This window comes from Hypanus sabinus, chromosome 10 (genome assembly GCF_030144855.1).
Source record: "Hypanus sabinus isolate sHypSab1 chromosome 10, sHypSab1.hap1, whole genome shotgun sequence".
Taxonomy (NCBI): Eukaryota; Metazoa; Chordata; class Chondrichthyes; order Myliobatiformes; family Dasyatidae; genus Hypanus; species Hypanus sabinus.
In genome coordinates this window covers 63337748-63351092 of record NC_082715.1, presented here as the reverse complement: position 1 = coordinate 63351092, position 13345 = coordinate 63337748, and the positions used below count along the sequence as shown (strand labels likewise).

General features: G+C 39.9%; 1 protein-coding gene across 4 annotated transcripts in view; it reads left to right on the top strand.

The window, feature by feature from the left end:
* trappc12 (trafficking protein particle complex subunit 12) overlaps positions 1-12666 on the top strand; it is a 111673-nt gene extending 99007 nt beyond the window's left edge. For 2 of the 4 annotated variants that reach the window (XM_059981990.1, XM_059981991.1), the window contains exons 12-13: positions 3866-3953; positions 11570-12666. In XM_059981990.1, the coding sequence (XP_059837973.1) occupies positions 3866-3953; positions 11570-11812 (331 nt within the window). In that variant the 3' untranslated portion in view covers positions 11813-12666. The remainder of the gene's footprint in view (positions 1-3865; positions 3954-11569) is intronic. The other 2 variants (XM_059981989.1, XM_059981987.1) reach the window with 1 other exon arrangement.
* The last annotated feature ends 679 nt before the right edge of the window (positions 12667-13345 follow it).

Here is a 13345-nt window from a genome sequence, read left to right as displayed (position 1 = left end):
AAAATCTCCTCGGGCTTTGATTGGAAAGCCCAGGCTTTTATTGATTGAGATACAGCTTGGAACAGGCCCTTCCAGCTGTTCAAGCTGCAACTCCCATCACGGAACAATTTACACTGACCAACTAACCTACCAACCAGTATGTCTTTGGACTGTGGGAAGAAACCGAAGCACCTGGAAGAAACACTTGCAGTCACGGAGAGAACGTAGAAACGCCTTACAGGCAATGGTTGGAATTCTAGTTTGTTTCATAGTAGAAACTACAACTTGCGTTTGAGTGCCTTGTAAAGGTTCAGGGCAAATCCTATATCAAATTCTGATGTCTAAGTTTAACCACAGAGATTTCCATTTGACACACTCCAGTCAAACTAAATCATTATTCCTACAATTAAATCTGGACCATTAACCTGCTATCCATAAAACAAATTCTTCCCGAAGGATATAAGGGGATACAGTTATAAATCTGCTTGATGACCCAGAAGAGGGCAGTTTAATTTTATTAAATCCATCCCACTGTCCTTGATAAAATTGAATAGTTTGTTGCCCAAGCCATCAGTGCCTTAGCCTGTGATAGAAATGACCATGGCAAATTCTTGCACTTTTGAGATTTTCCTTTAGTGTATTCCACACATCACTTAACTGCTTTTTTCCTCTATTTATTTTATTTCAATGAAGATATATATAGCACAGAAACAGGCCCTTCAGCCATCTAGTCCATGCCAAACTATTAATCTGTGGAGTCCCATTGACCTACACCAAAACCATTGCCCTCCATAACCATCCCATCCATGTCCCTATCCAAATTTTTCTCGTAAATGTCAAAATCTAACCTGCACAAGCATATCTCATCTCTGTCTCATTTCCTAATAGGAAATCTAGTATTGCTGTTTCTCTAGTGGGAACCTCTATATTCTGATTAAGGAAACTTTTTGAACACATTTGACAAACACTATCCTATCCTGCGTTTTTACAGTGTGGGTGTTCCAGTCAATAGGTGGAAAGTTAAAATTACTTGCTATCACAGTCTTGTGTTCCTTGCAACAGTCTGCAATCTCTACATATTTGCTTCTCTAAATTGCACAAACTGTTGGGTGGTCGATAAGATAATCCCATTAATGTGGTCATTCCTTTCTTACTCCTCAGTTCCACCCATATAGCCTCAGTAGATGAGCTCTCCAATCTGTCTTGTCTGAGCACTACTGTGATGCTTTCCCTGACCAGTAATGCTGACCCTCCCACTTTATCGTTTAAGAACAATGGATCCCTGAAATATTAAGCTCCCAGTCCTGCCCCTCCTGCAGCCAAGTCTCACTAATAACTACAATATCAGAATTCCACATGCTCATCCATACCCTAAGTTCATCCATCTTTCCTACTTGTATTGAAGTATACACAACTCAAAACATTAGTCCCACCATGTTCAACCTTTTGATTCCTGCTTTTGTATGTAGGCTTAACACCTCTCCCCCACAACCACACCACTATCTGCTCTGGTGATCTGGTTCCCATTCCCCTGCAATTCTAGTTTAACTTCACACCTCTGCCCCCCCCCCCCCACCTCCATTCACCATCCGCTCTGTACAGGTCCCACTTACCCTGGAAGAGAGTCCAATAATCAAAAAATCTGAAGCCCTCCCTCCTGCACAATCTCCTTAGCCACATTTTAAACTGTATGATCTTCCTATTTCTGGCCTCTCTAGCTTCTGGCACAAGTAGCAATCCTGAGATCACAACCGTGGAGGTCTTGTCCTTTAACTAGGCACCTAACTCTATGAACTCACTTTGCAGGACCTCATCACCCTTCCTGGCCACATCATTGATATTGATGTACACCATGACCTCTGGTGCTCTCCTTCCCACTTAAGAATGTTGTGGGCTTGATCTAAGATGTCCTGACCCTGGTATCTGGGAGGTAAATACCAACCAGGAATCTCATTCTCATCCACAAAACCACCTGTCTGTTCTCCTAACCAATGAATCCCTTATCACTACAGCTCGCCTCATCCTCCCCCTCTTCCCATTTGAGCCACAGAGGTGGACTTAGTGCCAGGGACCTGATCTTTGTGACTTCCCTCTGACAGATCATCCCTACCAACTATATCCACAGCGGTATACCTGTTGTTGAGTGTGATCGCCACAGGAGTACTCTGCATTGGCTGTTTAACCACTTTCATCCTTTTGATTGTCAGGAGTTATCTGTATCCTGTACCATAAATATAACTATCTCCCTGTATGCCCTGTCACTCAACGCCTCAGCCTCTCAAATGATCCAAAGTTTATCCAGCTCTATCATCAATTCCCTAACATGGTCTGAAAGAAGCTGCAGCTGCATTTTCCTCTTGCAGATGTAGTCATCAGGGACACAGGAAGTCTCACTGCCTTCCACATTCCACAAGAGGAGCATTCCACTATCCCGCCTGGCATCCCCATTGCTCTAACTGTGTGAAAAATTAAATGAAAAAATCTACTTCCAGCCTCTGCTTCTCCTTGCCAAAACCTTTATAAACCAAATCATAAACTTCCCACTCTTAACACTGGCCCACTCACACTATGGCTGCTCCCACAATCACCATTTTGCTTAAATCTACCTTCTTTTTATTGGCCCTTGCCGAAAGCCTTACTATGCACAATCCAACATTTCCTTGGTAACTATGGCATGCAGAATGTCCTGACTGTTCCAGCTCAACTCTTTCCCCTGCTATGCAATCCAACCTCTCCTCAGGAACTGGCACTCAGAATGTCCTGACTGTCCCTGCGTGCTTCTTTAAATTCTCTCTCCTGCTATGTAATCTAACGTCTCATGGGAACTGTGGCACACAGCATCATGTCAATATATTTTGACACCAGTTCTTTGATGCAGATTAGATTTGAAACAGTTATTTTTTGTTATAATTCCATCTATATTTTGTTTTTCTGTTTTGATTTTTTGATCTTTCATAATATTTATTTTAATGTATTTCAGCCTGAATGTCTTGTGTACATGTAAATGTAGTTTGTTGCATTCTGCAATGTAGTGGTAAAACATAAGATCCACAAAGACAGTCTCCTGATAAGAGACTAATCTCATCAGAGGAGGAAACATGCAGAATGATTCATTTTGACAGCTTTTTTTTATATATATTAAGTGTTGGTGAAGGTCTAGCAGCATTCTATTTATCTCCATCATTGTGTGGGGGAAGCCTAACTGTAAATTAACGCTGGTTTGTTCATCCCTAATTAAAGCTATGTGAAATCTTGTGTGGGTGTTTAGAATTCAACGCCAATGTGGCTTTGTGTGAACGTGTGAGTCCAACTGCAAGAAATCATCTTCCTGAGGGAGGGACAGAAAGTCTTTGAGATGTTGGGTTGCTTAACGGTCAAATTAATAAATTAATTCATTCTGGCTACCTACCAATATGCATCTTACCATCACAGGGGAATCCGTTCTGCTAAACCATGTTTTGCTCTCTGCTTGAAACAGTTTCTGGATTACTCTTGTGAATTTTCTATTTTTATACTAAAATAAATTTAAAATTTGGCAACAGCTAAAGAATGACAGTGCACAGTAGGGCATGGGTTGAAGTAATTACATGACATTATAGCCCTTTATGGTGCTGAATATTGTTTTTTTCAAGTCCCAGAAGGTGCTTTATTTTTAAAGTATGTCATCCTGCAATTTTGGGTAGGCAGTACAACAAAAAGTAAATCTAAAAGTGAAAACATTTTGTTCCACTCCTGAGAGAAACAACTTCTAATTCTGACTATGGCATGTCGTGTTTCATTTTAGTTTGATAATAATTTGTTTTCATTTTATTGGTTTTAATTTAGATACATGTTATTTATAGCAAGCAACATTCAGCATTTGAAAGTATATTATTTCTGTCATCAGGGCATTCCTGCACCTTGGTCAGAATAACTTCGCTGAAGCCCATAAATTCTTCACAGAAGTCACCAAATTAGATCCAAGCAATCCAGTGGTGAGTAACCCTGTTATGTGTGGTTCACATTATATAGTGTAGTTCTAGTTTAATAGAATACTGTTGTCATTTACAATATATTACATATTTTCTTCCTGTTGCTTTCCCAATACTCTTCATGTAGTTGCAAATCTCTTTATGCAGCCAGTCACCCTATTCATTCCTGACCCAATTGTTAATGGTTCTTTTGACTTGAGACTTCTGACTTAAGAAATAGAAGCAGGGGTAGCCTGTTTTGTCCCTCATTGATTCTCTGCTGTTCACTAAAATCGTGGCTGATATCAGTGTTATTTTCCGACATGATTTGGATGATGGAATTGGTGGCTTTGTTGCAAAGTTTGCAGACAATATGGAGATAGATGCAGGAACAGGTAGTTTTAAGGAAACAGAGAGGCTACAAAAGGACTAAGACAGATTAGGAGAATGGACAAAGAAGTGGCAGATGGAATATAGTGTCAGAGAAAAAATACAAAAATAAAACTGAGGTGCAAAGGGACTTGGGAGTCCTTGTGTAGAATTCCCTAAAGGTTCATTTGCAGATTGAGTCTGTAGGGAGGAAGACAAATGCAATGTTAGCATTCTTTTCAAGAGGACTAGAATATAAAAGTAAGGATGTAATGTTGAGATGTTATAAAGCACTGGAGAGGGTTCAAAGGAGGTTCACAAAAATGCTTCCAGGATTGAATGGCTTGTCATATGAAGAGTGCTTGATGGCCCTGGGCCTATATTCAATAGAATTCAGAAAAATGAGAGGATGTGGAGAGGATGTTTCCTATGGTGAAAGAACCTAACACCAGAGGACACAGCCTCAGAATAGAGGGGCATCCTTTCAGATCAGAGATGAGGAGGAATTTTTTGGAGCGGTGAATGTGCGGAATTCTTTGCCACTGTGGATGCCAGGTCTTTATGTATAGAATATCTAAGGCAAAGGTTGATAGATCCGTGATTGGTCAGGGCATAAAGGGATTTGGGGAGAAGGCAAGAGTTTGGGGCTGAGAGGAAAATTGGACCAGCCATGATAAAATGGCAGAGCAGAATCATTGGGCCAAAATGACTTAATTCTGTTCCTATATCTTATGGTCTTCATTAATCCCATGAGTACAAATCCAAATATCCATACCTGAAATTTATTCTCCTTTCCACTTTGAATGGCAAACAGTAGTTCTGGATACCTCAGCCAAGCTAAACATTTCTGTCGAGCAAAATATGCTTCTATGTGTTTCAGTGAGATTACTTCTCATTCAGTTTTTCAAATAAGCAAAGACGCGGTCTGTTCAGTCTCTCGGCAAAGAACAAATTTCTGGAATCTATCTGTGAACCCTCATTCTATTTCTATCGTAAGTACATCAATTCATTAATAAGGCGATTAGACCAGGTGAAGCAGAACTCTGTTTAATTGCTGTAATGCATCGTTATTCTTCTGCTCTTGCACTAAGAGCCAATATCCCACTTGACTTCCTAATTATTTGTACCTCTATATTAAATTTCAGTGAATACCATTAGCTTTCAGTCTCTCGCCATTTAAAAATAACTGCACCTTTCTACTTTTTTTCTACCAAATTGGATGACCTCACATATTTTCACATTATTCCACCTGATATATCCTTCCCTACTTGTTTACTGCATTCTCTTAAACCTCTCTATATCCTCCACCCAAACCTCATTATCATCCAGATTTCTATAACAAGCAACTAATCCCTTCATGTAAATCATTGTCCAACATTAATTGTTGCAGAAACCTAACAGTCACCCCCAATCCAAAAATAATCCATCTGTTTATTCTTACTATTCACACCAGTATGTTATCCAATCTCAAGTGCATAAATTTTATTTAATAATGTTCTCTACAGCATTCATTGATAGCCATGTGGAAGTCCAAAACTACCATAATATTGGTTTCCTCTCATCTGTTTAGCTCATTATAGCTTCAAAATGATATGTCGAGTATGATTTCCCTTTCATAGGTCCATGTTGACTCTACCCAATGCCACAATTATTTTTTGATAAGAAACTGTACCAGAAGTTGGTTTAAAAAAATTAGAGTACTTGATATTGGAGTAACATACTGACATGAACAATGTAACTAATGAAACATAGATACATAGAAAACCTACAGCGCAATACAGGCCCTTTGGCCAATAAAACTGTGATGAACATGTCCTTACCTTAGAACTAGCTGGGCTTGCCCATAGCCCTCTATTTTTCTAAGCTCCATGTACCTATCCAGGAGTCTCTTAAAAGACCCTATCGTTTCTGCCTCCACTACCGCCGCCGGCAGCCTATTCCACGCACTCACCACTCTCTGCGTAAAAAAACTTACCCCAACATCTCCTCTGTACCTACTTCCAAGCACCTTAAAACTGTGGCCTCTCGTGCTAGCCAGTTCAACTCTGGGGAAAAGCCTCTGACTATCCACACGATCAATGCCTCTCATTATCTTGTACACCCCCTATCAGGTCACCTCTCATCCTTTTTTTTTGTCTTCCTCCCTTCTTAAAGAGTGCAGTAACATTTACCATCTCCCAGTTCTCTGGGACCATGCCAAAATCAAGTGATTCTTGAAAGATATAGCCAATGCATTTGTTATCTCTTCAGCAACCTCTGTCAGGGCTCTGGGATGTAGGCCATCTGGTCCAGGTGACTTACCCTCCTCAAGACCTTTGAGTTTGCCTAGCACTTTTTCCTTTGTAATGCAGTGGCACTCACAGACCTCTGGTACACTGCTAGTGTTTTCCACATATCCTTTAAGTTCATCAGCGATATTATTTCCATTTCTTGATGATTGATTTCACTGTGCTCCAAGGGATATTCAGTGACTTTGAAATGTTCTTGTATCCATCTCCTGACTTGTGCTTTTCAGTAACTTTTTCTGCGGTGTTGCTTGGAGTATTCTTTTGTCTTCATGGTGTAATTTTTGCTGGGATACTAACTCACCAGCAGCTGGACCTTCCAGATACAGGTGTATTTTTACTGGAATCAATTGAAGCGCCTTAACTGCACACTGGTCTCCAAAAACAGATCTCCGTTTTAACTAATTATGTGATTTCTAAAACTATCTGGCTGCACCAGTGATGATTTGGTGAGGTATATTAAAGGAGTGTGAATACTTCTGCAATCAATTATTTTGTATTTTATATTTGTAATTAGATCACTTCGTAGAGATCTGTTTTCACTTTGACACGAAAGTGTCTTTTTCTGTTGATCAATGTCAAAAAAGCCAAATTAAATCCAGTGTGATTCAATGTTGCAAAACAATAAAACATAAAAACTTCCAAAGGGGGTGAATACTTTTCTTAGACACTGTATCTTCCATGAACACAGTAAACTTGTCTTTTCCTTATTCATTAGTGTAATTCCTCCTTCCGTACATTTGTCTATAAGGGACCCTTATTGGCTTTTCATCTAGAGTACCTTTAGATGCTTTCAAATCTCTTAGATTTCTTGCTACAAGTTCCGTATCAATTTCTTAATCTGCCTTTAAATTCTGAAACTTTCCTAATCCTCTGAATTCTTTTTTTGGCTTTTTTTTTTAAATCTAATACAATGTTGAACTTCAGCCACTTTCTGTTGGAATTTGATGTCTTTTGAAGGACATTTATTTGCTGTAAATTATGTATTCTTTCTGTAAGCCATTGCTTACTATCACAATTTTTAATGTTGCTTCTCTGTCTACCATAGACAACTCACACTTCATACTTTCTTAGTATAATTTTTTTTAGATTTAAGGCCATGGTTTCATATTGAATTAAATCACTTCAAATCTTGATATGATCATTTTTCCTAAAGTCCCCTTAACTTATTAACCGTCAGCAGTCATGTACCATTTATGAAAGGTTTGGGTCTGGAAAAAACAAATCAGTGTTTTCAGTCAAAGAGAAAGGGGGAAAGAGATATATAAAACAAAAGGAATATATCTGCTGCAGTGAGTACAAATGGTTTGATGCAGCAGTTAATCTCTTTTATCTTTGCAACATGTTGTAAATGGTGAGATTCCAAAACTTGCCCAGCAAGCCAGGCTATATGATCAGAATTTTAAAAACAAGCCGATATGATGTCAAGAGTAGCAAGTTCTGATACATATATTGGTTGAGTACCCCTTACCTGAAATTGCAAAATCCAAAATCTTCTGAAATCCAAAACTTTTTTGAGTATTGACGTAACGTCAGAAATGAAAAATTCTACAAGGGATTGGGAAGGTTCCCAGACAATGCGCAGATCTCTGTGCATCACAGACAGTTCTGAGAAGTGAGCTCACAAATGTATTGAAAAGAAGTTATTGAAAAATAGAAAAACACTGCATAAAGTGAAAATTGAAGATCACAATAGTGTATTGAAAGCATGGATTTGTCAGTTTTGGAGTGAACATATCCTGCTTAACATGAAACAAGCAAAGATCTCTCACAACAAACTGAAAATTGAATGTAATTGTGAATATTCAGTAGGCTGGTTGCAGAAATTTAAGAAAAGGCACAGCATTAAATTTTAGCATGGTAGGCATTCTTGATGGTGGTGTAATAATGGTCCAGTGTGTTGTTTCCCCTAGTATTGCAAGTGATCGGTTGATGGTAATTGCTTAGTGATTTTTTTCAGACTGGCCTGGTTAAAATCCCCCAAAACAATGGTGAAGGTGTTAGGGTGTGCTGTTTTGTGCATGTTGATCCCATTGCTCAGATCATCTAAAGCCTGATTGACATTGACCTGAGGTGGAAAGTATACTGCTACCAAAGTGATCCCGGAAATCTTCAGCAATAGGTAAAAAGGATGGCACTTTGCATCCAACTTCCACCCTGCCCTTAAATTTACTTGGTCCATCTCTGATACCTCTCTCCCCTTTCTTGTTCCCTCTCTTTCCAGAGATGGAGACAGAGTATCTTTTGATAATCTTTTACAAAACTACTGACCTTATAGTTAACTTGACTATACCACTTTTCATCCTGTCACTTGTAAACATGCTGTTCCCTTTTCTCAGTTCCTCCAACTCTGCTGCATCTGTTCTCAGGATGAGGTTTTCCATTCTAGAACACCTGAGATACCGTCCTTTTTCAGTTTCCCTTCCACCACCATCGGTGCTGCCCTCATCTGCATCTCCTCTATTTCCCGAACATCTGCACTCACTCCATCCATCCATTCCCATAAACAAGGATAGGGTTCCCCTTGTCTATACTTACCACACCCCAAGTCTCCGTATCCAGCATATATTTTGCTACAGCTTCTACCATCAATAACAGGATCCTACCACTAAGCACATCTTTGTCTTCCCTCACTCTCCACTTCCTGTAGAGCTCAGTTTCTACATGACAACTTGTCCCCTCATCCCTTGCCATTAATTTCCCTCCTGGCAGTTATCCCTGCAAGCATAACAAGTGCTGCACCTGCCCTGTCCTCAGCACCATTCAGAGCTTCAGATTGACCTAGGTAAATCAAATCTGTCGTGGTCTCTTTTGTATCCAGTGTGGCCTTCTCTACATCAGTCAGACCAAAGTAGGGGAGGCTGCTAATTTCTGTAAATTCCAGTGATTAAGGTCAGGGTTCCTACTGCAGATGGAACATGAGCTATGCAAATTAAACACCTGATTTGCATTTGGGTTCTCCGCTCTAGAGGCTACATTATGAACACTGCAGTACAGTCTGCCCTCCTTATCCGCAAGAGATTGTTTCCAGGACCCCTCGCGAATGCCAAAATTTGCAGATACTCAAATCCCTTATTTAACCTGTCTCAGTGCGGTGAACATTAGGTCCCAGCGGATCCCCAGACCTTATTTAACCTGTCTCAGTGCGGTGGACATTAGGTCCCAGCGGAACCTCAGACCTTATTTAACCTGTCTCAGTGCGGTGAACGTTAGGTCCCAGCGGATCCCCAGACCTTATTTAACCTGTCTCAGTGTGGTGAACGTTAGGTCCCAGCGGAACCCCAGACCTTATTTAACCTGTCTCAGTGCAGTGAACGTTAGGTCCCAGCGGAACCCCAGACCTTATTTAACCTGTCTTAGTGCGGTGAACGTTAGGTCCCAGCGGAACCCCAGACCTTATTTAACCTGTCTCAGTGCGGTGAACGTTAGGTCCCAGCGGAACCCCAGACCTTATTTAACCTGTCTCAGTGCGGTGAACGTTAGGTCCCAGCGGAACCCCAGACCTTATTTAACCTGTCTCAGTGCGGTGAACGTTAGGTCCCAGCGGAACCCCAGACCTTATTTAACCTGTCTCAGTGCGGTGAACGTTAGGTCCCAGCGGAACCCCAGACCTTATTTAACCTGTCTCAGTGCGGTGAACATTAGGTCCCAGCGGAACCCCAGACCTTATTTAACCTGTCTCAGTGCGGTGAACGTTAGGTCCCAGCGGAACCCCAGACCTTATTTAACCTGTCTCAGTGCGGTGAACGTTAGGTCCCAGTGGAACCCCAGACCTTATTCAACCTGTCTCAGTGCGGTGGACATTCGGACAGCGGTGTCAGAGTTCTGAATCCACAGTGTTTCTGTTCTCGAAAATAATCACGATCATGATTGAAAATAAAGTGGAAATAATAAAGCAATCGGAAAGAGGTTAAACGCCATCGGTCTTTGGAAAAGCGTTAGGTTACGTCGGTCAACAATCAGAACAATTTTAATGGATAAAGTGAGAAAGGCTCTGCCCCGATGAAAGCTACAATTATTACTAAGCAACTCAGTGGTTTAATTATTGGGTTTTGGGGTTTTGAGTTTTTGATCCTCCACATCAACCCGGCACAGTGGAGAGTGCACTCAATAGTGGTCTGTCACTGGATCAAACTCGGGAACTTCTGTTCCTGAGCCCGGCGCTGAAATATACATTATTAAGTGTTTTATATGCATAGAAAGGTAAAATATATACTATATACTAAGACAAACATTTGACTAACCGACGCTAAATAGTACCGGATGTACCTGTTCCGACTTAGTAAGAGAACTTACGATTTTTTTCGATCCCGGTCCACGATAACCCACGCACATCTTCCTGTGACAAAAAAAAAGTCTGTACATGCTCGAACAAGTGCTGGAAGAGCACTTCTGGGTTTTCGCGATTCGCAGTTGGTTGAATTCGCACATGCAGAATTTGCGGATAAGGAGGGCCGACTGCTCACAATGAAGCTGACAGTAAAGCTCTGTTACATTGCTGCAGATAACAGACTACAGATTTCTCAAGCAGGGCATGATTGTGTTTAAATGAAAACCTTAAGGTTTTTGAAGAAGTAGTTTTTTTTTTGTAAGCATTATTCAACTAAACATCAAATATAATTGGACTGTATTAAGAGCCCAAGGTCCCCCCATTCTCACACATAGCTGCTGTGGATGTACAGACTCTATCTCATTGACTTGTATTGAGCTGGATTCAAAGGGCATTGCTTGAGCAAAAGCAGGGCCTTCAATTGTGCCCTCAGGGAACTCCATCTTGGATTTGTAATAGATTTTAAGTGTCTCTGACTTTAAGGCATGTAAAAATAATTAAAAACTGAGTAAATGCCAGCAATTCTGTTCAGAACCACCAGCATTTACTAGCAAGCTGGCCCTTTGATTTTGGCAGCTATTTGACAGCTTAGACACACGGCTACATGTGTATTTGGTATTTAAAATGTATCAACTAATATGCTCCCTCCAATCTAGGCAAATAACAATGCTGCGGTGTGCTTGCTATACTTGGGCAAACTGAAAGACTCCCTCAAGCAGCTGGAAGGACTTGTACAGCAAGATCCAAAACACTACCTGCACGAAAGTGTTCTGTTTAACCTGACCACTATGTATGAGCTTGAATCATCTCGCAGCATGCAGAAGAAACAGAGCTTGCTGGAGTCGGTAGCCTGTCGTGAAGGAGACAGCTTTAATATTCAGTGTCTAAAACTACTGTGAAACCATCCATGTTCTCCTGTTTGTAATTATTATTGTAACTTAATATGTAAATATGTAAATATTTTACTGATCTTTAACTACAGCTAACATGTCTATATTTGGAGTAAATAATTTATGGTTTTCCTTTCACAACTTGGGATAAGGGTAAGGGAACAATATGAATTTCAATTAACCCAACTGATGATTGTAATTTTTTTTGCTCCTGCTGGTTCATGCAACCTGGCCAGAGCTGTTAGATAATGTGTGATTCCTGTTTTGTGATTTTAAATAAAGCCACATAATCACATGGAATTCATTATTCCAAGGTACATTAGACTCAAACAGCAGAAATAAGCTTACAGGCAAACTATAATAACGTAGTACAGAAGCAGGCCTTTTTCCTCACTGACCATTAAGCACCTATCAACACAAATCCCAGTTTATTCTCTCCACATTCCACTATTCAGCAACACACCAGGGACAGTTTACAGTGGACAATTAACCCACCAATCTATATAGCTTCATGCTGTTTGAAGAGAGCATAGCACTGTATGACACCCATTCTGTCAGCGAGAAATTTGCAAACTCCACACAGATAAGATTGAAGGTCAAAATTGTATTAGGTGAAGGAGCTGTGAAGTATCACTGTGTTCAGGGGATAGGTTTACACATGCCATAAAATGCAAATGGATACATGGCACAAGTCACCAGTTTATTTTCTACATATGCTCCACAGCTGACCATCAGGTATGCAAAGTTTCATCTTTCCATAAAGGAGTACTCATTGTGTCATTTTCTATTATAAATATATGTGACTGCTTGCTGTTATACTCCGAATTTATTAAATATTACTCCATTGTTCCAGCCAGCATTAAACGGTAGATATTGGAAATCTGAAATAGAAACAGAAAATTACAGTATTATTAGCAGATCAGCAACGACAGTGGAAAGAGAAAAAGAGTAACTTCTCAGGCTTGTAACAGCATTTTCTATTTTAAAGAGACAGTTTATCTGGTATCCTGAGAATGTCTAGAACTCTCAGCATGGTGAGAAATTGAAATGCATTCAACAATATAGGAATTGTCTAGGGATTTCAATTTCATGTTAGGTCTTTTATTTTGTATGATGCAGTTAGCTGTGTGGATAATGTAAAATGAATATAACTGAAATAGTTCACTCCAGCAGTTTCTTGTTACACATAACGAAGTATCTTTGGAAGAAAGCAAAAGTATTAATTTTATTTCTAACTCTTTCTAGTTATGGTGAAAAAATGGTGCAGAAGCTGTAATTGATGCAAGTATTCCCAGCATATTCTGCTTATTTTTAGATTTCCAGGACCAACAGTGGTTTCTTGGTATTTCTCAATCAAGTTTTCGATAAAATCTGGAAATTCAATAACTACACCATCAGTACTTGGACTAGGAAAAAAAATCTAGGCCAATCAGATTGAACTCTGATTAATTGGATTATAGTTAAACAATTTGAAATGTCCAATCACTCCCTTCAGAAAAATCGAGACGAGCTTTGTCTGTGTCATTCAGATTGAGATTATAA